The sequence below is a fragment of the Lynx rufus genome, unplaced genomic scaffold (genome assembly GCF_022079265.1).
Source record: "Lynx rufus isolate CCGP_SWC_20201006 ecotype Redwood Valley unplaced genomic scaffold, mLynRuf1.p SCAF_18, whole genome shotgun sequence".
Taxonomy (NCBI): domain Eukaryota; kingdom Metazoa; phylum Chordata; class Mammalia; order Carnivora; family Felidae; genus Lynx; species Lynx rufus.
Window position 1 is genome coordinate 25,322,848 of NW_025814832.1, and position 23,343 is coordinate 25,346,190.

The window sequence follows — 23,343 nt, forward strand, 5'->3', positions numbered from 1 at the left end:
AGGATCTCCATACATTCGACACAAATTAACAGGTCAATATCGTTCTGTGGGGGAATTCGTAAATTCGGTACTCCGCGCGTGGTTGCTCTTTAAACAGTTACAAAAAATAAATGTAGCCTTTATTACCAAGTAATAAAATAAAAGACATAATTAACTCTAGCATAGAGAAGCACGATGAGGTGATTAAATGAATAACAAGTGTACGTTACTTTCTTTCTGGGGAAAGACTGGGCTTTAAGTATTGCAGTGCCTGGCATCGTAAGTTTTAAACAGAATTAGGGATTGGCAGAACAAGGAACTGGCCCAGCTAATGTGTGGGTCAACAGGGCCTAGGACTGCATGGGTCAAATGAAAGGCTTCTGGTAAAAGAATAGAAAAGGGGAAGGAGTAAAGACAGGAGACCGGTCCCATGAGTTTTGGGTTTTTTTTAATACCTGACTAAAAATTAGTAGCAAACACCTCCTGAAATTTTAGCATTGTAATAAGATTACTACATGATAAAAAGGAAGCCATGAAAGGAACAGCTTCCATTTTATTTTCTTTTAAGAGCCAGGGTGGGAGCACACTGGTAATTTGGTCCTGACTCCTAAAATCATTTGACTTCACCACTGCACTGCCCACATGGGAGACTATAAGCAGTGTAAAAGGATAGATACACTAGATCCGATCTACAAACCCAGGCTTCTCCTAAACTAGCTGGATTCAGAGGGGAAAAAAAAGCTGACCTGCCTCACCGTATTACTCGATAACAAGATACATTTCCATGACATAGTAAAGTCACTTACCGAACAAGATATTCTCACAAAGCTAACTTTTTAAAAAGCTTGTAAAAATTATACATTTATACACATACACACTACACTTTTACAGTTGAAAAGATAGTCCAAATAGTTCAACAGCTCATTCAGTGCTTTTTTGTATTGTTTTCCCTTCCAGATTCTTTGTCACCCCCTTCGCTCTGCCCTAAGCAGACATCATTCTGTCCCATTATCTACTAAACCCAGTAAATGTTCATTTACCCCACTAGGCGCCATCTACCTGGGTGACTCTGGAGGGAGGTTTCTGAAAGGTCCGGTCTATACCGAGGCACACAGTTTACACGGGTGGGAAAGAAGTGGCATAATCAGTATCACGACCACAGGGAGCAGCCCTTCCACGGCAGGGCAAGTGCTCACACCTACATGGTCCAGTGCCCACTCATTAAAAACACAGTCAAAACCCACTCAGCAAAAGTTACTGAGGGTCCCATAAAGCGAGTCACACTGGTTCTTAAAGGAAGTGAGCTGTTTCGGGAATCGCTGGAGGAGAGTCACTTTGAACAGTGGTGGTTTGACAACTGTGGAAGAAGTCACTTGAACTCTTATAAAGAGAATTTTTAAGGGATCAGCAGCCTCCCTGGAAAATTCAGGAAAACCAACAAAAGAGGGGATGGTTTTCATCTTTTCATAAAGTTCTTCTCCAGAGCTATTGAGGTTCTCTGCAGAGAGTAGATATTCCGTTTTACCCGGTCCTCCAGGGAGGAGGTAGATGCACTCTCCAGCTTCATGCGACTAGGAACAGAAGAGAGGAGAATAATATGAGTTACAAATATTTGTCAGCTGGTCAACTCTTTGGCAGAATTAGAAGAAACGGGTTGCCAGTCATATAGCCCATGTAGAAATACAAGCTCTTTTAAGCCCATGTAGATAACTTTGGAGTGAGTCCATTTGGAACTCCATTCTTTAAACCAATATCCCTAAGGGCAAATTTATCTGTTTTGGAAAGTAAGTAAAGCCTCATTGGAAAAAGGCCTCCTGAGAGGCGCCTGGGTGGCTCAGTCAGTTAAGCATCCAACTCTTGATTTCAGCTCAGGTCATGATCTCACAGTTCGTGAGATCAAGCCCCACGTCAGGCTCTGTGCTGACAGCGTGGAGCCTGCTTGGGATTCTCTCTCTCCCCCCCTCTCTCTCTGCCGTTCCCCTGTTCATGCAAAAAAAGAAAAAAAGAAAAAAAAAAAAGAAAAGGAAAAAGGCCCCCTGAGCCATGAACTCTTATTTAAATGGAAGGCAAGGAGATTCAATGAAAATACTAATTCACTTCTCCTCTCCTCAAATCAAAACCATCCCACTGTCTGGCTAGATGCTGGGAGTAGTAACAAAGGTGGCTTGGAGGCTGACCTCCCCGTTCTCTCTGCATAGTCACAGAAACACCAGGAACACGATGAGTGAGTCAGCTGCCCAACTGCCTCCTTGGAACCATAGCCATGAAAGCCTTTAGGCAGCAGGAAGATGCACTCACTGGATAAACCTTCCATCTCGGGAGCCCAGCTTCTCCAGCTTCTGCTCCCGTTCGTCATCCTTAGCGTGCCTCTTGAGGATGTTTAGCCTCTCTTCCTCCCGCCACTTGGCATTTTCCATCATCTCTTGCCGTTTTCGCTCTAGTTCCTCTGATGAGAGCTTTCTGTTGAACACAAAAACCATCAGGTCTACTTCTCTCCCAGCAAAATAAAACCAAACACTTCAGGGAGAACAGAAATCAGGTAGGACCCCAGGTTCTCCATCGCACTGCTCTCTCCATAGAAATGCCCAACCCAGGGCCAAACTCAGCATGAGTTTCCTTCCTTCCTAACATCTTGGGTCAGGTGGTTTCATCCAAATTTCAAAGACTTGTAATGAAGGATTCCATACTCTCTATAATCCCTGGAGTGATTATTCTGAAACATTAAAAACAAAATATTCCCCCCCAAAAACAAAATATTCCACTATTTGCTCAACAACTTATTGAAGTATGGAGGACTAAGTTAGCCATGTGACTGTTGACATCTACCATCTACCCACTGGAAATGCTTAGAAATTCATGGACGCAGCCCATGAGTATACCACTTTAGGACTAAGCCAGAAGCCAGATGCCTGAAGAATTCAAGTCAATTCAACTTAACCTCAGAAAGTAATAGGTAAGTCTTTCCTGGCACTCATTGAAAATGAAGTCGGAGCAAGAAGAGGAGGTGATGAAGGAGCTCAATCACTATTTAACAATATGAGAAATCGGAATCCATTGCTTCTCAAATGGGTGTGATGTACCCATTTGGAAGATTCCCCTTTAGAGGTGCCTGGCTAACTCAGTTGGTAGAGCATGCGACTCTTGATCTTGGGGTTGTAAGTTTAAGCCCCATGTGGGGTGTAGAGATTACTTAAAAATAAAGTCTTTAGAGAAAAAAAAAAAATCCCTCTCTAAGTTTATTTTTTTGTAGTAATCTCTACACCCAACGTGGGGCTCAAACTTAACAACCCCGAGATCATGAGTCGCAGCTCTTCAGATTGAGCCAGGCAGGTACCCCATGAAAGATCCCCCTTTAAAAGAAAAAATAAGGGGTGCCTGGCTGGCATAGTCAGAAGAGCATGTGACTCTTGATCTCAGGGTCATGAGTTCAAGCCCCACAATGGGCACAAAGATTACTTAAAAATAAATAAATAAAACTTTAAAACAAATACATACATACATACATAAATGGAGCCAAATTTTGAGAAACAAACTTAAGACACTAAAACTTGACATTCAGTTGTCTACAGTGAAATGGCAATGCTCCCTTTCAAAAAAACCACAAAGAGAACGGGAGAGGAGACGACACTGGATAAGAGATGTCTAAAAATTTTTGGAAGATGGAAGTGGATAAAGAAGTGGTAACTGCTTTAACAGGTTAGAGAAAACTGAATCCCTTTAAAGTGCCCAATACTAGGGGGCACCTGGGTGGCTCCGTTGGTTAAATGTCTGACTTCGGCTCGGGTCATGATCTCACGGCTTGTGAGTTCGAGCCCCGCATCGGGCTCTGTGCTGACAGCTCAGAGCCTGGAGCCTGCTTTGGATTCTGTGTCTCCCTCTCTCTCTGTCCCTTCCCCGCTCGTGCTCTGTCTCCCTCCCTCTCAAAAATAAACATTAAAAAAAAAATTTTTTTTTAAATAAATAAAGTGCCCAATACTAATCAGAACTAATCCAGGAAAGGCTCAAGGACTGCTGGCACCCAGTACTTTGAAGGATGGCAGTAAGGCTGAAAACAAAGGGAATGATTTAAAGTCTGTATGGGAAGCAATTAAGACACCCTGGGACCTCATGCCTAACTTGGGGGAGGCCAGTGATTTTTCTCCCAAACGAATACAGGAGACCCTCCAAAGGGGAGACGTTTCTTGTAGTGTCTGAAGAATTAACCAGATAGGAAATCAGAAGTTGCAGAGGTATCCGGCATAGCCAAACGTCCCAAAATGCCAGCAGCCAGAGTTAGAGCCATTGGTCAGGCAACCAGAGGGGATTTTTTTTTCTTCTACAAAAATTTAATGGTTCCTGACAGGAGAACCAAAGGTAACCAGAGGGTATAAGAATGTCCCCAGCTAAAAACCAGTACAAAAAAACAATCTCCACCAGTAGACAAGCCCTGCCCATACACAATACAGTGATCTCAGCTTTTTAATGCCTATGAAGAGACAGTGAAATATCACCAAACATTTCAGGAAAGCCTCTCACATGAAAGCGACCAAAGGAAGAGGACAAGAGAACTTAACAAAGATAAACCACGAAACTTTTAAAAATGTACAATTCATCTTAAATAAAACTATTTAAAATTGGCAACAAAAAGTGAACAATTAAAAATCTCACTCAGAGGGGCACCTGGGTGGCTCAGTCGGTTAAGCGGCCGACTTCGGCTCAGGTCATGATCTCGCAGTTTGTGAGTTTGAGCCCCGCGTGGGGCTCCGTGCTGACAGCTCAGAGCCTGGAGCCTGTTTCAGATTCTGTGTCTCCCTCTCTCTGACCCTCCCCCGTTCATGCTCTGTCTCTCTCTGTCTCAAAAATAAATAAACGTTAAAAAATAAAAATTAAAAAAAATCTCACTCAGAGATGATAAATAAAAGATATTACATCATTGAAATGGGAAAGGCTTTTATTTGTTTTACTTTCTTTTAATTTTTTATTTGAGAGAGAGAGAGAGACTGCAAGCAGGGGAAAGGGGCAGCGGAGAGAGAGAGAGACTCCTAAGCAGGCTCCGGGCTCAGCTCGGAGCCCAACGCAGGGCTCAATCCCACAACCCTGGGATCATGACCAAAGTCGAAACCAAGAGTTGGATGCTCAAGAGACTGAGCCACCCAGGCACCCCGAGAAAGGCTTTTAAAAAGGAACAATCAGAACATACAAGAGCTCTGAAAAATCAGAGAGAACAAAGAAGTTATCGAAGAAATGATACAAGAACATTTCCCAGAAATAAAATCCGTAAGTCAAAACTGAAAGAGGCAAATATTGACCCTAGAAAAAATATGAAACTCATACAAGAAAAAGAGATATAACCTCAATATTCTGCTTGGCGATGAAAAGTATCGATGAACAATATTTACATAATGGAAGAACATGAATCCATTTATTGACAAAACCAAAAACTGTGATATTTACCTAATGGAATAAATGGAGGGAGAAGAAACATGGGACTGGGAGTGTATAAGAGCTCATTTACTCCAATAGTAAGAAAATACCTAATGTCTAAAATTGATGACTTAAGGGGCAGCTGGGTGGCTCAATCGGTTAAGCGCCCAGCTCTGGACTCTGGCTCAGGTCATGATCTCACGGTTTGTGGGTTCGAGCCCTGTGTCGGGCACTGTGCTAACAGTGCAGAGCCTGCTTGCGTTTCTCTCCCTCTCTGTCTCTGTCTCTGTCTCTCTCTCTCCCCTTCTTTCTTCCCCTCCCCTGCTTGTGCTCTTTCTCTCTCAAAATAAGTAAACTTAAAAATAAATAGATAAATAGGAATAAATAAATAAGTAAATAGATATAAATATAGATAGATAGATAGATAGATAGATAGATAGATTAGATAGATAAAATTGATGACTTAAGGGGTGCCTGGCTGGCTCAGTTGGTAGAACATGAGACTCTTGATCTTGGGATTGTGAGTTCAAGCCCCACATTAGGGGTAGAGATTACTTTAAAAAATCAAATCTTAAAATAAATAAATAAATCATACATACATACATACATAAAATTGATGACTTAAGAGACAGCAACATGTGCATATTTTTAGAGACAGGTAGCCGCCAAAAGAAACCACTCAAAAAGCTGAAAGTGTTTGCCACTAGGCAGCATGACTGGAAGTGAGGTCAGGCAGAGCAAGGAACTGGTAGTTTTTGTGAGATTTTTTTTTTTCATGTTTATTTTATTTTTGAGAGAAAGACAGAGTGTGAGGGGGGAGGGGCAGAGAGAGCGAGGGAGACACAATCTGAAGCAGGCTCTGGGTCTCACAAGGCACCTCTTGTGAGAAGATTTTTAATAGTTTTTAACTTTTAAAAATGTGTATTATTAGGGGTGCCTGGGTGGCTCAGTCCATTAAGCCTCTGACTTCATTTTAGCCCAGGTCACCATCTCACAGTTTGTGAGTTCAAGCCCCTGCTTGGGATTCTCTCTCGATCTCCCTCTCCCTCTGCCCCTCTCCCCCACTCGCAGTCTCTCTCTCGAAAATAAAGAAAATAATAACCATTAGGAGCCTGGGTGGCACAGTCAGTTGAGTGTCCAACTTCAGCTCAGGTCATGATCTCAGGGTATGTGAGTTTGAGCCCCGCATCAGGCTTGTGCCGAGAGTGCAGAACCCGCTTCGGATCCTGTGTCCCCGTCTCTCTGTCCCTTTCCCGGTTGTGCTCACTCTCTCTTTAAAAGTAAATAAAATGTTAAATAGAATAGAATAGAATAGAATAGAATAGAATAGAATAGAATAGAATAGAATAGAATAGAATAGAATAGAATAGAATTAAAATAAAATAAAATAAAATAAAACAAAATAAAATGTATCTCTAAGGGGTATTATCTGATCAAAATAATTTAAGCCTCGATAATAATAGTAATTGTGCCTCTAAAATAATAGTAATTAATAGAAGAGTAATAGCTTTATTTTTTATTGCCTGTAGCCACTTTTATTCTGGGCAATTTATAAGCCCAATAGAAGGAATTTTAGGCATTTCTGAGGTGTGACATCATAGTAGTGGTTTTTTGGTCTGTTTTGAGCACATATATTTTTAACTTATAAAAGGGCTGTGTTGCCTGTAAGAAATTTCAAAAGCAATCAAAACTAATATTAATTAAATGGGAATCCCAAAAGACCCCGAAAATTTTTTACAAGAAAAATACAGTCTTGGCCCATAAAAATTACTTTATTTATTTATTTATTTATTTTTTTTTTTTTAAATTTTTTAACGTTTATTTATTTTTGAGACAGAGAGAGACAGAGCATTAACGGGGGAGGGGCAGAGAGAGAGGGAGACACAGAATCGGAAGCAGGCTCCAGGCTCTGAGCCGTCAGCCCAGAGCCCGACGCGGGGCTCGAACTCACGGACCGCGAGATTGTGACCTGAGCTGAAGTCGGACGCTTAACTGACTGAGCCACCCAGGAGCCCCTAAAAATTACTTTAAATTGAGCATCTCACTATAAAAGAGAACCTTCGTCTTTTCAGCCATTGAGAAGGTCATTTCAGATCAGCAGCTAAAATACACAAAAGAAAGAGTTCTCACAGAATTCTCAATTATGGCCCTAATTTTTCTTTTTCTTAATTCAGCATCATCTTAAGTACATAAAACAACCTTGACCACTTGGAACACCAAACCGAAACAGACAATGAAATCATAAAGTCTATGTGTTAAAGTTTCTGTGCTTTTACTCCTGGGGAAGAGAGGTCTTGAGGGCTCTAAACCATTTATGTCACAAAATTCAACACAAATTGAAAGGGAGGTAAGGAAGGCTGATAAAATAAAACAAACTAAAGTGAGGGGCACCTGGGTGGCTCAGTCGGTTAAGTATCCAACTCTTGGTTTCGGCTCAGGTCATGATCTCACGGTTCCTGAGTTCAAGCCCCGCATCAGGCTCTGTGCTGACAGTGTGGAGCCTGCTTGGGATTCTCTCTCTCCCTCTCTCTCTGCCTTTCCCCTGCTCATGCTGTCTCTCTCTCAAAATAAATACATAAACTTAAAGTGATGGTAGATGGCAAAAGAGAGAAAAACAAAGCAGGATCTGAAAAAGCCTGCTGCCCACAAGCCTTAAAACACAGAAACAAATACTTACACTCACAAGTATCTACCCTAAGAGCAGCATGAATTACAGCACAGCTGAAAAACTGCCAACTAATAATAGGTCAAATTCTATGTAACATACTCTGTCTGGGAAGGCAGGGAAATATATAACATACTTTTAAAGGTTGTCAGTCAAGACTAAACCTTTTAAAAGTTTCTGTTCCTTGGAGACTCAGGGAGTCGGGCAATTAAGAGTTGCAAGGGACATGTAGGGTCTGCCTCTGTTTTAACACAGTGAATAAAAGTGGTGGGTATAGACTCTCGGCGGTTCTCAACGTTGGCTGCCCACCCCCAGAGGCTCTGATGTAGTAGGGCTGGGGTGTAGCTGGGTAACGGGATTTTTTCTTTTTTATGCTTCCCAGGTGATTCGAACGTGCAGCCAATTTGGGCAGTAAAAGGAAGTTCACAAGAGTTGCCTGGCTCCTCTAAATTCTAAGAGCAAGACGGACCCCTAGGGACAGCCTTTCATGGGCACAACCAACTCCCCTCAGGTCCCAGGGCTTTATGTCCCTGTTCTGTCTGACCCACTACACACCCAACGTGAACACAGAGTCCATCTTAGGGTGTCGGCCCTCAAGGAGAGCACCCTGCTTCTCCTTCAGCTGGTGCCTCAAGAAAGGAGCACTCTCTCAAGAAAAGCTTCTCGGTGGAAATCTCTTGAGAGAATTAACATGCTTAGATGTCCAGAGACAGTCGCTTAATCGATTGTTCATCAAGTTAAAACTCTTACTTTGTCCTTTCAGTGTGTGCAGTGTAGGGAGGCGGGACAGACTGTTAACAGCTGACAGGAAGAGGGGCCCCTGGATGGCATCTGACTTCAGCTCATGAGGTCAGGATCTCACACTTTGTGAGTTGAAGCCCCACGTTGGGCCCTGTACTGACAGTGCAGAGCCTGAAGCCTGCTTCAAGTTCTGTGTCTTCCTCTCTCTCTGCCCCTCCCTTGCTCACGCTCTCTCTCTCTCTCTCTCTCTCAAAAATAAAAAATAAAATATTAAAAAAAAAAAGCTGACATGAAGCATAAAAGCAGGTTTGGCAAAAAGGTGATGTAAGGATGCCTGGGTGGCTTAGTCGGTTAAGTGTCCAACTTTGGCTCGGGTCATGATCTGACTGATGGCTTGTGAGATCAAGCCCCGTGTCGGGCTCTATGCTGACACCTTGGAACCTGGAGCCTGCTTTGGATTCTGTGTCTCCCTCTCTCTCTGCCCCTCCTCTGCTCATGCACTGTCTTGTTCTCTCTCAAAGAGAGAGGTTTGGGTTAAAATTTTTTTAATTAAAAAAAATTTTTTAATTAAAAAAAGAAAAAAGGTGATTTAGATTATCCACCTGCCCTGGTTTGAGCCACTCCGAGACTCAGGCCCGCAGAGTCTGAAGTTCACCTACGGGGCTCTTGACTCACCTGGTGTATCCAGGAGCGTGGCGCCTTTGATAGACCTCTTTTTTAGGCGATGGGCTCTTAGTGCGGCCTCTCTCTCTCCTGTTGACCTTAGAGTTGTGCCTGGGACAGACACACAGAGGGCAGAAAGGAGAAAAGCCTTTTCAAGGTAGGGGCTTTTATCGTGTCCCTCAAATGATGGGAGAAAAGCTGACAATCTTAGAATTGCAATCCAAATTGAAGGGAACAGAGGGCAGAGGTGGAAGAAAAACAAATACCTAAAGAAACAGAAGACTTGGTACTAAACTCACTCCGAAGAGCCTACATATATAAATATGTAGCTCTAGGGGACTGAGCTTTACATAGCGGTGGGGGAAAATGATGTAAAGGAAATAAAGCAAAGGCGTTTGGAAAAATGAATGAACAGAAATACCTGCGGTGAGCAACCCCCACCCTTACAAGCCATTTCCCAGTGAATTCCCACACTCACGGTTTGCTTGGCCTTGGGGACCGTGACCTTCTGCCTGGGGATCGAGAACTCCTGTCCCGGGACCCTGCTTCTCTGGTGCTCTTCTTGCTGGCATGTCTGGGAGGTGAGTGGGAGGAGCTTCTGGACCTGGAATAATTCTTCAACCCATGCATTCCCTTTTGTTTGGCCGTCAGAGGACTCTGCAGTCCCTGGCTGTGGTAGGAGTCCCTGATCTGTAGCACCAAGGAAAGGAAGAAAAGGTATTCAGAGGAAAATGTGCAGCTCAGGAGGAAATGCAGTGAAGCAAGGAAATCAATGAGCAATGAGGGTCTGTACGAAGCACAGTTACCACAGAGAACCACTCAAACTTAGCAAAGTTATCTGCAGAGTCCCCTAAGAGAATGTACCCACCCAGTCACCTCCACTGGCTTGGCGCTTCACCAAAGCCTGAGCAGGAGCAAGAGACAGAGCGTGGAGAACAGGCCCTAAGGTTAAACCTACTATGGGAAAAAGGGATCCAGAGGGATGTCCATCTGTCAAAAGTCATCAACCTTGAAGCTTAAAATGCCTGCATTTCACGTAAGTTATCTGCAGAGAGACGGGCAGAACGCCTGCAGGCCCCACTGGTGGTTTAGACTCTCCACTCAGAGGGCCCCCAGCCCCGGTCGGAGGCTCAAGGACAAGGAATTGGCCAGTTCCCCAGCGGTGCCCGCTTTGGCTGCCCAAACTCCCTTTTTCCCATGTGATGCCTGACTGGCTGCTTGAAATGCTCTCTGTCCAAAAAGGCTCTCAAGTTAACGCATTCCCTGGTCCACGGTCACTCCCTCTGAGACGCCCACACCCTTACCTGTAAGCCGTATCCAGGGGCTTTGGACAAAACAGGGGAAGAATCTGCCGTCTTCTTTTGAGCTCTAAGAGATTAAAACACACATTCATTGAAAAAGAAAATGTATGAAGGTCCAGTTTAAATGTCTCGTGCTGAAACACGCCTCCTCCTGCTTCAAACATGACCTTCCCCACTTCTATTACTTGGGAGCGTGGCTCTCGCTTTGGACTGTCTTTGGAAGATGCATCAGCACAGTCATGTTTTTCCTGTGAAAACACGTGGGCCTGGCTCTTCAGCCCCACCGCCTGAACACATTCTCCTCTCACCTCGTGCTGCTTGCTATTCCAGCGACTAAGAGTGAGTCAGCGGTGACAATGCTCACTGTTTCCACAGAGAAGGCACACAGAATGCGCCCAGATGGGCCCATTAATGCATTAAAAAAAAAAAAAAAAAGGCCTACATAAAACCCACTTCGGTCTTGGAGGAGTCATAAGCTGAGACGAAAGTCACAGCCAGGATGTCTGAGCTAAGACCTACAAGGCTACGGGCAGCCCTTTAGGGGCCATGCCAAGACCTCCAAGGAACTCTGGTGCTAGATGGCAAAGTTCTGTGGGCACGGGGCCCACGTACGAGCGTTCACCACTGAAACCCCAGCGCCTGGCAGTTCCCCGCCTAGAGCAGCCGTGACTACGTGGGGAATGAATGAGTGAATGAGTCAATGAGGGAGGCCCGCCCCCACGTGCTCACCTCCCCCGGCTGCGCTCATCCTGGCTGCTGCCGCCATCGCTACTTGAGCTTCTGTGCTTATGTTTCTTGTGCTTCTTTTTCTTCTCCTTCTTTTTCTTCTTCTCCTTTTTTTCCAGACTCATTTGCAACTACAAAACACCCAGAACATAACCATGCAAGATCACGAAGGCCCCCGTCGGTCCCTCCGAGGGGCCTGGTTCATGCCCGAAAGTACCTGACTTCGTCCTCCGGGACTACAGAGGCCCAGGACCCCAGCGGAGTTTCCCCACCAACAAGAGGGGGCGAGTCTTACCTTGGGGGGTGCATAAACAGCCCCTAGACTACTGAACAGAATCTCTGGCAAGTGGGGCTAGGAATCTGTATTTTTAAACCATCCCCAGAACCGGTGCCTGGGAATTTCCAATCTGTCAGAGGAACTCCCAGCAACACCGAAAGCAATCGGGGACCGCAGGATCCAGCTTTCCATTCTCCTTGCCAACTAATCCAAAACACAATCGCGGAATATGTCACGTGAATGACAAATGAGCCCTCGAGGCTTGATATCACCTGATCCCCTGAACACACTGTGTGATTAGGACTTGCACAGGCCTATCCCATACTCCCCTTTTTCTAAACAAACAAAAAAAAAAGACATCACATGGTGCTCTTCCAATCAAAAAAATAAAAGAGAAGGTAAGCTTAATTGAGCTCGATAATGAAGACTGCATAACATCACCAAGGGAAGGTCTCTAAAAGCCAGAATGTAAAAGCCATTCTGTCTGCCCTCTCACAAGGTAAGAGTGAATGGTGAGTAGTTCTCACGAGAAGTAGCTAAAAGGCACTCTTGGTGCCTAATTTGATGCACTACTTACCAATTCTTTGATTTTCTTCATTTTCACGGGATTATTCAACACCTCTCTTTTTTTCTCTTCCTCCTTCTTTCTAAAGAGAAAGAGAACATTATAAAAATCATGACTATCTCTTTGGGGAAGGGGATTAAGTCATTCATTGTACTCTTCACAAGACCATCTATATAGCAATCGTTTTTCCAAATACACGCAGACAGGCCCTGTGTTAAAAGCTACATGATGGTGTGGAAGTCAGGACTCTTCCCCAAATCTGCAGAAGGGACTGAATGGTGTGGCGCAAGTCCACACTGGCTCCCTGTTGTACAAGAATGAGTATGGGGAATGCCTGAGTGGCTCAGTCAGTTGAGTATCTGACTTGGGCTCAAGTCATGATCTCATAGCTTGTGGGTTCAAGCCCGTGTCAGGCTCTGTGCTGACAACTCAGAGCCTGGAGCCTGCTTCGGATTCCGCGTCTCCCTCTCTCTCTGCTCCTCCCCCACTTGCTCTCTCTCTCTCAAAAATAAATAAACATTAAAAAAAATTAAAAAAACAAAAATGAGTCTTACTCTCATTATTCATGAGGGTAAACTGGTCAGCCTTCATGGAAGACAATTTGGCAATACTTATCACTGCCTGCACACTCTTTAACCAATTCTTTCCCAAGAATTTGTTACTGTATGGATATAATCAAGAGGTCCCTACAGAGTCGTCCATATTATAACAATGAAAATTCAGAAACAGGTTAGGGACCTAATAAGAGAGTATTAAAAAATTATGGTATGGGACGCCTGGGTGGATCAGTCGGTTAAGCGTCTGACTTCAGCTCAGGTCACGATCTCGCAGTCGGTGAGTTCGAGCCCCGCGTCGGGCTCTGGTCTGATGGCTCAGAGCCTGGAGCCTGCTTCCGATTCTGTGTCTCCCTCTCTCTCTGCCTCTCCCCCGTTCATGCTCTGTCTCTCTCTGTCTCAAAAATAAATAAACGTTAAAAAAAAAAAATTATGGTATACCACACAATATCAACATAAAAAATGGTATTATAGAAACATAGGGACGTAGAAAGATGCTTGCTATATATAATTAGGTGAAAAAAAAGCTTATAAAATAATGTGCACAATATCTGTACATCAATGTTCACAGCAGCATTATTCACAATGGCCAAAAAGTGGAAATAACCCAAATGTCCATCGACAGACGAAAAGACAAACAAAATGTATACAATGGAATATTATTCGGCCTTAAAAAGGAAGGACATGTTATACATAGTATAACATGGACGAACCTGGAAGACATTATACTGAGCGAAATAACCCAGTCCCACAAAAAGATAACTACTGTATGATTTCACTTATATGACGTTCCTAGAGTAGTAGAACTCAAAGAAAAGAGAATGGTGGTTCGCAGGAGTTGGGGCAAGGGGAAATGTGGAGTTCTTGTTTCATGAGTAAAGAGTTTCAGCTTTGTAAGGTGAAAACCTTTTTTTTTTTTTAACGTATTTATTTTGGGAGAGAGAGAGTGTGAGTGGAGAAGCAGCGGAGAGAGAGGGACACACAGAATCAGAAGCAGGATCCAGGCTCTGAACCTGTCAGCACAGCTAACACAATTACCACAATTTAATTAATAATTAAGAGGCTAACAAAATGGTGGGGCGCCTGGGTGGCTCAGTCAGTTAAGCGTCTGACTCTTGATTTCAGCTCAGGTCGTGATCTCGCAGTTCTTGAGTTCAAGCCCCAAGTCGGGCTCTGAGCTGTTAGCACGGAACTTGCTTGGGATTCTCTCTCTCTCTCTGCACCTCTCCTGCTCACACTCTCTCTCTCTCAAAATAAATAAATTTTTATACAATACCTTTATATATATATCTATGCAATACCTTTAACGTGTAAATAGCTTTATTTTTTTATTAAAAAAAATTTTTTTAATGTTTATTTATTTTTGAGAGAGAGAGAGACAGAGTGTGAGTTGGGGAGGGGCAGAGAGAGAGACAGGTGCAGAATCTGAAGCAGGTTCCAGGCTCCGAGCTGTCAGCAAGAGCCTGACGCAGGGCTCAAACCCACGAACCATGAGATCATGACCTGAGCTGAAGTTGGACGCTCAACCGACTGTGCCACCCAGGTGCCCCAATATGTAAATAACTTTAACATGTTTTCAAAAGAAGAAATATAAATGACAAAGGTTTTTCAACGTTCAACCTATCCACTTGAAATAAAATCCTGCAAATTAAACCAAACAAATTTATACATATGGCAAAATGCAACTCCACTTTGATACATTACACATTAGGGTTTCGAGGCAGATTCTTTTTAAAGAGTTTGGCTGCACAAAAAAGGAGGGCCGGGGGGTAGGTAGAAGGCCTGTTCACCCACCTATCCCACGATATACATCTCCCCAAATTTCCAAGAAGCTGCCAGCCTTTCTCATCTTTTTTTTTTTTTTTAATTTTTTGAGAGACAGAGAGAGAGAGCGAATCCCAAGCAAGCTCCACACTGTCAGCACAGAGCCTGGTGTGGGGCTCAATCTCGCGAACCACGAGATCATGACTTGAGCCAAAACCACCCCTAACCAACTGAGCTACCCACGTACCCCTTACCTTGCTTCTATCCTATTTTTTGTTCAAGGGCCAAAGGTAAATGAATAAATCTGGTCTGCCCTGGTCTACTTGCCATCTCTTACCACATGGCTTAGATAAGACACACTTGATGGAGCCTCCTTCCCAACATCAGGGAGCCCAAATGGAGACAAATCCTTTTACAGAGCAGATCAAAGTCAAGAGGAAACCGACTGGAAAGCTGAGCAACTATGAAAAAACCCTCCCCGGCCCGTCGCCAGTACCTGATGATGAAGAGCGGGTCCTCCCGGATTTTGCTGGCCATGTCGAGGAGGGAATTGGCACCGGATGGGGCAAAAATGGAACCTGGGAGCAGTCCTGTCTCCGAAGAACAGCCTGCCTCCTTCTCCTCCATCTTCTCAAAAACGTACTTGTCAATGGGGCGCCCCAGCAAGTACTCATCACGGTTCACCATCCCACCAGGACCCTGATACATCCAGTCCAATTTTTCTTCTTTTTTCCTAGGTCAAGACAAAAAAAAAAAAAATACAATCAAAGGAAGCGTAGGGCTCTTGCAGACCTACACACACAACCCCAACACGAGGGAGAGATGGCAGCTGGCAAGAGCATGACTCATTCTCCAAGCACCTAGTAGGGACTAAACGCTGTGCTCCTCGTGGCACATGAGAAGAAATGGTGCTTGCCAGCATGGAGCTCGCCATTTCGTGGAGAGATCGTTCCCCCACACTTAAAGCAATTTCTGTGAAGAAAGTATCCTCTGAGACACGGACCTTTGTTCAGGGCTTCTCAAGCCTCCTTTACAAAGTCCTTATGTTACGCTTTCATTTTGAGGATAATCTGAAACAATAAAGAGATTCTGCATCACCTCGTGACCGAGAACAGTTTCAGGGAGCACGTGTGCGGTTGTTTGAGGTGTCTTTTGGAGCGTGGGCACAAGCAGGAATTCCACATTTGAGGTAACTCAAGATGATGAGAAAAGACCAGAGATAAGTGAAGAAGGAAATTATGCTTTCAAGCCAAAAGAGAGTTATCAATATCAGTAATGTCAGTCATGTCTGATATTTGCCAAACAAACATGGCCCTGTGCTTCTGAGGGGGAAAAAATGGTGGGAAAACTGAACCTTCCCACAACAGACAGCAAAGGCACGCCAAATTAAGTGCATGCGCCGCAGCAGCCGATAGCACGTTTACACTGCGAGCGGCTAAGTAGCTTCATCAAAAGCAGTATTACCTGTAACATTAAATTCAATGTTTTTTGAATATGGCTTTTCAAAACTGGCGTATCTATTTTTGTTTACGATTACGTAACAACTATGAGCATAAGGAAAGTCTTCCTAGTTAGGTCTTTGGACATTTTTAATAAGAATATTTTAACCCAATAATGGAGGGTCATAATGTTTTCGTTTTAGATTTGTTTTGGGGTTTTTTTTTCCCATTAAAAGGAGCGGTTTGAGAAACCTTCTAGTCTAAATTAAAAACTGATTGTGGGCAACTGGGGTCGGGCTCCACCCAGCTTGCCCAGCCTCACTCACCCCACTGGAGTCAAGAAGGAGGAGTATAGACAGGGCCGTGCCCTGGCGAACTGTGGGAGACTGTGGTGGGGCCTTTACAATGAGTACCGCAGGTAGTGGAGTCTTTCGAGCAATTAAAGGTTCTTGCCATTCTCCAGCTGGAATAAACCAGTGACTACAGGAGACTTTGACAGCTATTAAAATCAGGCCTCCGCAGTTGGGAGGTAGCTTTGTAGTTTGGAGAGGTCTGTTTTCCACGATCGATTGTTGTGTGGTTCAAGATAAAGGGAACAAAGGCCTCTGAAACCCCATCACATGTGCTGCCTTGATAGGAGCCACACTGGCAGCAAGAAATGGACCAGTGGTCATGGTTGTTGGGTCAGCTGTGATGAGTGATCCAAGGATTAACTGGACGAGCTGGTATCTGGTTGACAAGATTTGCTTTTGTGCAGTTTCTTTTTTTTTAAATATGATTTATTGTCAAATTGGCTTCCATACAACACCCAGTGCTCATCCCAACAAGTGTCCTCCTCAATGCCCATCACCCACGTTCCCCTCTCCACCACCCCCCATCAACCCTCAGTTTGTTCTCTGTATTCAAGAGTTTCTTATGGTTTGCCTCCCTCCCTCTCTGTTTGTAACTTTCCCCCCTTTCCCTTCCCCCATGGTCTTCTGTTAAGTTTCTCAAGATCCACATATGAGTGAAAACATAGAATATATCTGTCTTTCTCTGACTGACTTATTTTGCTTTTGTGTGGTTTCTCAATGGTCCTTAGTTTGTTGAAGATTCCTCCCAGTTGCCTTCAACCCAGTGACCACTCTCCCCATTGGAGACTATATGGACAATGCCAATAGGACTTCTTTCCCAGGACTTCTTTAACAGAATAAGTTGCAGTTCAAGAAGGATTTGGGAAGACCAAGGTACAGTCTGTTTTTAAACCATAGGATAACTATGGCCAAACAGGCTATGAAGAGACATTTAGCACACGGGGGTAAGGGGATGAGGTGTAAAGAGAGAATACATTTCTTTATCCACCCTTGGACTGTATTTGTGACTAAATGTCCAATAGCATAAAAATAAAATATATAATAAGTGCTTAGAAGGTCAAGGACAAAGGGCAAATAACCATGAAACATGGCCACCATTTCCTTTGGGACTTCTGTGCCTGGGGCGAAAAAAAAAAAAAAAAAGAATTGATTGTGAAAGGCAGACCACTTCAGATCTTAAGGAAGTCTGAGTAGAAAGATCAGTGTTGCCTAGAACATTCTAGGAAGCTCACTTTCCTGAAAGGCCGTATAATCAACATGATGGTTAAGAGCACTAGCTCTGGAGTCAGGCAACAGGGATTTGAACCCCAGGTCTAAAGCCAAGCACCTTCTCCGAGCCCTGGTGTCCTCACCTGTAAAATGAGGATAAAACTGTACCTACCTCACAGGTTTGTTGGGGATTAAATAAGACACATCAGGCATATGATGTGTAATGCTTTGCTGAATAAAAATTTCAAGGGGCACCTGGCTGGCTCTGTCATAAGAGCATGCAATGCTTGATCTTGGGATTGTGAGTTTAAGCCCCATGCTGGGTGTAGAGATTACTTTAAAATAAAAATTAAAAAAAAAAAAAAAAGACAGAGAGAGAATTTCACTTTTTTTTTTTTTTTTTTTACTTTTGGTTAGTGGGAAAGCAAACTCTTATGACTAGTGAGTATTGAATCTAAAATTGGTATCTGTTTGAAAATCAAGGGTTCACAAAGTCTAAAATTTCACATAGAACAATGTGTGTTCACTTTGTAAGCTGTCCAGGAATTAATTTGAATGTGTGAAATTTATTTACATTCAATTGTTAGTTTTTATTAAACATTTTTTTAAATTTTTACTTATTTTTGAGAGAGAGATGGAGCACGCAAGAGTCAGCGGGGCAGAAAGAGAGGGGGGGACAGAGTCCAAAACAGGCTCTGTGCTGACAGCAATGAGCCCAACGCGAGGTTTGAACTCATGAACCACGAGATCATGACCTGAGCTGAGTTGGTTGCTTAACCAACTGAGCCATCCACGTGCCCCTATTTGCATTAAATTATAACATAGGTGTCTGGTTGGCTCAGTCAGTAGAGCATGCAACTCTTGATCTCAGAGCTGTGAGTCTGAGCCCCCACATGGGGGGCAGAATTTACCTAAAAAAAAAAAAAAAAAAAAATTTAGGGGCACCTGGGTGGCTTAGTCAGTTCAGCGTCATGATCCCGGGGTTGTAGGATCTAGCTCCACTTCGGGCTCCGTGCTGAGGGTGGAGCCTGCTTAAGATTCTCGCTCTCTCCCTCCCTCGGCTCCCTCCCCCACACACTCTCGCTCACTCTGTTAAAAAAAAAAGTAAATTTTTTTTTTTTTGCTTTATAGGCTTTAATTTACATAAAGCATATAAAGTAAAATAATTTAAGGCGTGTCTACAGTACCAAAAAACATAAAACTTCATTCCCTTATCTCATCGGATATATTAATGTCATATTTTGCTGTATTTAAAAATTCTAAAATTCTTTTTGTTTCCCAAATTTTAAAAAATCTATTTTGAAAGAGACAGAGACAGCGCAAGTGGGGGAGGGGCAGAGAGAGAGGGAGAGAGAGAATCTCAAGGAGGCTCCGCACTGTCAGTGCAGGGCCCAAGGCAGGGCTCGAACCCACAAAGCCGTGAGATCATGACCGGAGCCGATACCAAGAGTTGGGTGCTCGAGGGACGGAGCCACCCAGGTGCCCCTAAAAACTCTTATTTACTTTAAAACATTCCAAGTTTCATACTTGAGTCAGAAGGGCCTTCTCCCCAATCCATTATCCTGAACGTCCCCAGGGCACCATGTCCCTAATGCCATTTCCATGAAGTGAAACTAAGTTTCACGTACACACACAACCCTGAATGTCACAGACCCTGTCATGAAGTATTAAGGAAGAGCCCTAGATACCCAGTGGGGAGAGTATGCCACACGGCACCCCGGGGACTTGCCCACAAGGACGCGAGCAAGGCAAACGTACGAGGAGAATGAACAAGGAGACGGTGCCGATTACCCCATTTCTGGCTCTGTGTTGTTCTCGCAAAACTTAAGAATGCGCTGTACGCTTTATGCTTTGCATTTTTCTCAGAACACATGTCCTCCCACCTCAGTTTATGAGACGGGTAGCCTGATAATTATCTGCTATTCCTATCCCATATTATACAAGAGGAAACTGAAATAAGGTAAAACCGAGCGGTGGGACTGTCCACGCTCACGTAGCTTTTACTGACAGACGCACCATCTGCCTCCCTCCACGAGGCCTCACTGCGCCCCTGAAATGAGTCCGCGGTACGTAAACAAACAAAAGCAGGTCTGAGACCTGGACACGTCCCGAGAGGCGGGGTGGGGGGCAAGCATCCTCAGGCCTGGTTATTGGTCGATCGCCTGCCACAAGCCAGGCCTGCGCTAGGCCCTTTGGGTGTCGTCTCATTTGGTCCTCCACAAACCTTGGGAACTGGGCACTCTCCCTTCCTTGGTCCTACCGAGGTCACCGAGGCCCCGAACTTGCTCTCGGTGCCACAGTGAGGCCAGGACACCCCAAGCCAGCCTCAGCGCTCAGGCCGGGCCGACTCCCAAACCCATGCTCTTAACCAGCAGGTCTGCAGCCAAAGGAAGATGCCGCTGGGGGCCGGCCCCGCACCCTGGGACACCCACAGCCCCGCCGCCTCCCCGCAGCCCCGGCTGCCCCCTCACTTGACGGCCCCGACGTCCTCGGCATAGCGCTGCATCTCTTCCCGGGCCCGCTCCTCCCGCAGCTCCCGCTGCAGCTCTTCGATCTTCTTCCGCTCAGCCTCATGCTTCTGCTCGGCCTTCCACACCTTCTCCACATTGCGGAGGGTCTGGGGGTGCCAGCTCTTCTTCAGATTCTGTGTGGCGAAAGGAGGGAGAAGACGATGCGGGGAGCCGGTGGGTGCGTGGGCCCCACCACCACCGACCCCTCTGCTCCCTGTGCGTGCCAGGGCAGACATCTAGGGGCAAGGCATCGTTCACAACGGCGAGGTTGGCCCCCACCAATCTCCCACACATCCAGGGGTTCTGTTCAAGTATGTAAGGCTTCAGGCCTTGTCCGGGTTCCCTTTGAACACTTTTCACTCGGAATGCACACGACTCGGACTTCCACGGGCCATTCCTGAACTAAGGGTTAGTGATGACAGTAAAGGGGGAATGGGCAGAGAGGTGGGAAGGTAAACTCTAAAAGGCAACAGAACTCAAGTGCCTTTGGCAGGGGACCTTTCATTTTCACGAACACAATCTTCCTTCTCTCGAGTCCACTTAACCTGCCTTCACCTTGGTTTGCAACCCCAACCTTTCGTGGTTTACAACCCCACCGAGTACCTCTTTCACCCTTCCTTCCTGGGACTCTCCCCTTGGTTCTGAGCTCCCCTTCGCACTACACCTTGACGGACTTTAAGAATGCTTCTCCTCTCCCGCTTCCCCATAAGCCACTACTTTGGTTCAGCTTCCCAACCAGGGAAGGTTTCCTGGAAGCAGTGATGATCTAAGGACAATTATAATTTAGCCCAGTGATGTAGGAAGCAGGGTAGAGTGGGGGCAGATTTCCAGAGGGAACAGCACACACAACCGCAGGCCCAGCGGCAACAAAGAACACAGCACAGATGATTTCGTGTGGCTAAATATGGCATGCAAGCTGATGAAGGGGGACCGGGGGGGGGGGGGGGGGTCCAAGATGAAATCAACAAAACCAACTAAGAAAGCAATAGAATAAGGGCCTTATAAACCATGTTAATGGAGTAGGCTTCATCCTGTGGACAGTAGGAAACACTAAACAGTGCAGGCATGACTAGCTATCATGTGAAGAATGGATTGGAGAGGGCAGAGACTGGAGACCAGGAGACCGGTTAAGAGGCCTAAATGAGAAAACCAACACAAGGTATCTGGCATGGAGAAGGTATTCCGTCAATGAGGGCTCTCTTTTCTTTCTTTTCTCTCTTCCTCCTTGTCCTTCCTTTCCCTTCATCAGGTCACTCAATCCCCTGTCCCCACCCCATCCCTGGCCTTAGCCTACTGGTCTTCCTCTCTCTCCTTTAACATGGGTGATCTTGCCCCCCCCCCATGCACTCCACATTTGGCAATGTCCAGACACATTTTTGGTTGCCCCATCCAGAGAAGAGTGCTACTGGTATCCAGTGGCTAGGGACCAAGAATGCTGCTAAACATCCTACAATGCATAGGGCCATCATCCCCCCACCCCCGACACACACACACACACACACACACACACACACACACACACACACAAGCAAAACAAAAAGTGGTGCCTGGGTGGCTCAGTGAGTTGAGCATATGACTCTTGATTTCAGCTCAGGTCATGATCCCAGGGTCATGGGATCGAGCCACACTCAGTATTAGAATTAGGTGTCATTCTAATCAGTGACACCTAACAAATTCTAATACAGATACTGGATAGGTAGAATTGATCTATTTGCTGATTCAATCAGCTACACTTTAAAGAGATTAGCATCTTTCTGACCTTGCACCGTGCCGTTGTGGGTCTTTTGCCCCGTCGGGGGCTTCAGCATCCTACAAATGAACTATGCAGTTCAAGAGAAATTGCCACATCACTTATATTTAAGTGCTATAAATTCAGAAGAAAGCTCTGTCACTACAGATCAGAATGAAGCACGGACGAGGAGTGGAAGTCAGAAAGGTGGACATGAAGATCTCTTCAGGTTTAAAACAGACCCCTGGATACGGCTCAAGGGCAAAGAGAATGGGGCACAAACCACACCTACTATAGTCCAAAATATGACTGAACTCCCAGCTGAGGAAGAGAGAAGTGTCCCAAGACAAGACATACAAAGTAAAGCTTGCGTGACTCGATATCTGCCTCCTTTCGTAAGCATGGTTCCACCACCACCACCACCACCACCACCACCACCACCCCCTCCCAGAATTTCCAGTCGGGAGAGTCCCCGCGAACAAACAACGCAAACACCTGCCGCCACCGTTGGCGACACGCTTCACACACCTTTCCAAGTCTCCGCCCTGTCCCTCCGTGGCCCCAGAGATCGGTCCCCTCTCCAAGGCTACGGCTCCCTTCTCGCGAAAGCACGGCTGTGTAGCCATGGTCACCCACTCCCGCACCCTCCAATTTCCGTCCCCAGACCCGGTCGGTCTCCCGCTCAGTCCTCTCCCGCCCAGGCTTCCCCCACTTACCAGATCTCCGCCCCCCATGACGACGGAGAAGTTTCCTCTCTGCGCGGACCTGGAGGATTCAGGAGGGATCCGGAGGAAACGTAGACAAACAGTTCAGCTGCGACCTCCCCGGATCTGGTCTCGGAGGCCACCGGCTGCCACTTCGACTGCCAGATCTAGAGCCCACTTCCGGGAGGGCGTCCTATTACAGCGTCGGCGTCGCGGGATGATGACGTTTCGCACTCTGACGCGCAGCAGCGCGAGCGTCACGGCCAGTGACGCCCAGATTGGCGGCGCCTGCCTTCGCGTTTTGGGCCTCTTCGTTGGCACCTCACCCGGTTTCGCGAGCGGTGTGTTGAAACACCGCCGCTCGGTCCAGTTACCAGTCGGCCGCGGGCTGCGCCCCGCGGTCCTGTTGCCATGGCAGCGCGCCACGACTCGTCCTCCCGGCTCTTCCGCAGGCCGCACCGGGCTTCTGCCCGCAGGGCCCCAGCGCCGACCAGCCTACGTCTGTCTCCTCGCCCGGGCACACCTCCCCGCAGCGGCCTTTTCCAAAAAAAATAGCCCGCACTCCCCTCCAACCTCCACGCAGGGTCAACTCCCTTACTCCAGGCCGAGTTTACTGAAAGAAGGAGAAAGCATCGAACCGAACTTCCATCGGCTTCCCTGCACCAAACCTTTATTTAAAAAAATAAATAAATAAAAAATAAAAAATTATTTTTTGTTTATCAAATAATCTTTACCCCCAACCTGGGCTCTAACTCACGACT

The 23,343-nt window shown here is 45.6% G+C and overlaps 1 protein-coding gene across 1 annotated transcript; it reads right to left on the minus strand.

The window, feature by feature from the left end:
- Positions 1-97: 97 nt before the first annotated feature.
- Positions 98-22,757, minus strand: CWC25 (CWC25 spliceosome associated protein homolog). The gene is made up of 10 exons (XM_047081164.1): positions 22,595-22,757; positions 20,111-20,283; positions 15,135-15,371; positions 12,333-12,402; positions 11,482-11,609; positions 10,756-10,819; positions 9,930-10,141; positions 9,464-9,562; positions 2,278-2,439; positions 98-1,550 (listed from the first exon to the last, which is right to left on the minus strand). Exons 1-10 carry the CDS (start codon positions 22,610-22,612, stop codon positions 1,436-1,438), a joined length of 1,278 nt encoding a protein of 425 aa, XP_046937120.1. The 5' UTR covers positions 22,613-22,757; the 3' UTR covers positions 98-1,435.
- Positions 22,758-23,343: the final 586 nt, after the last annotated feature.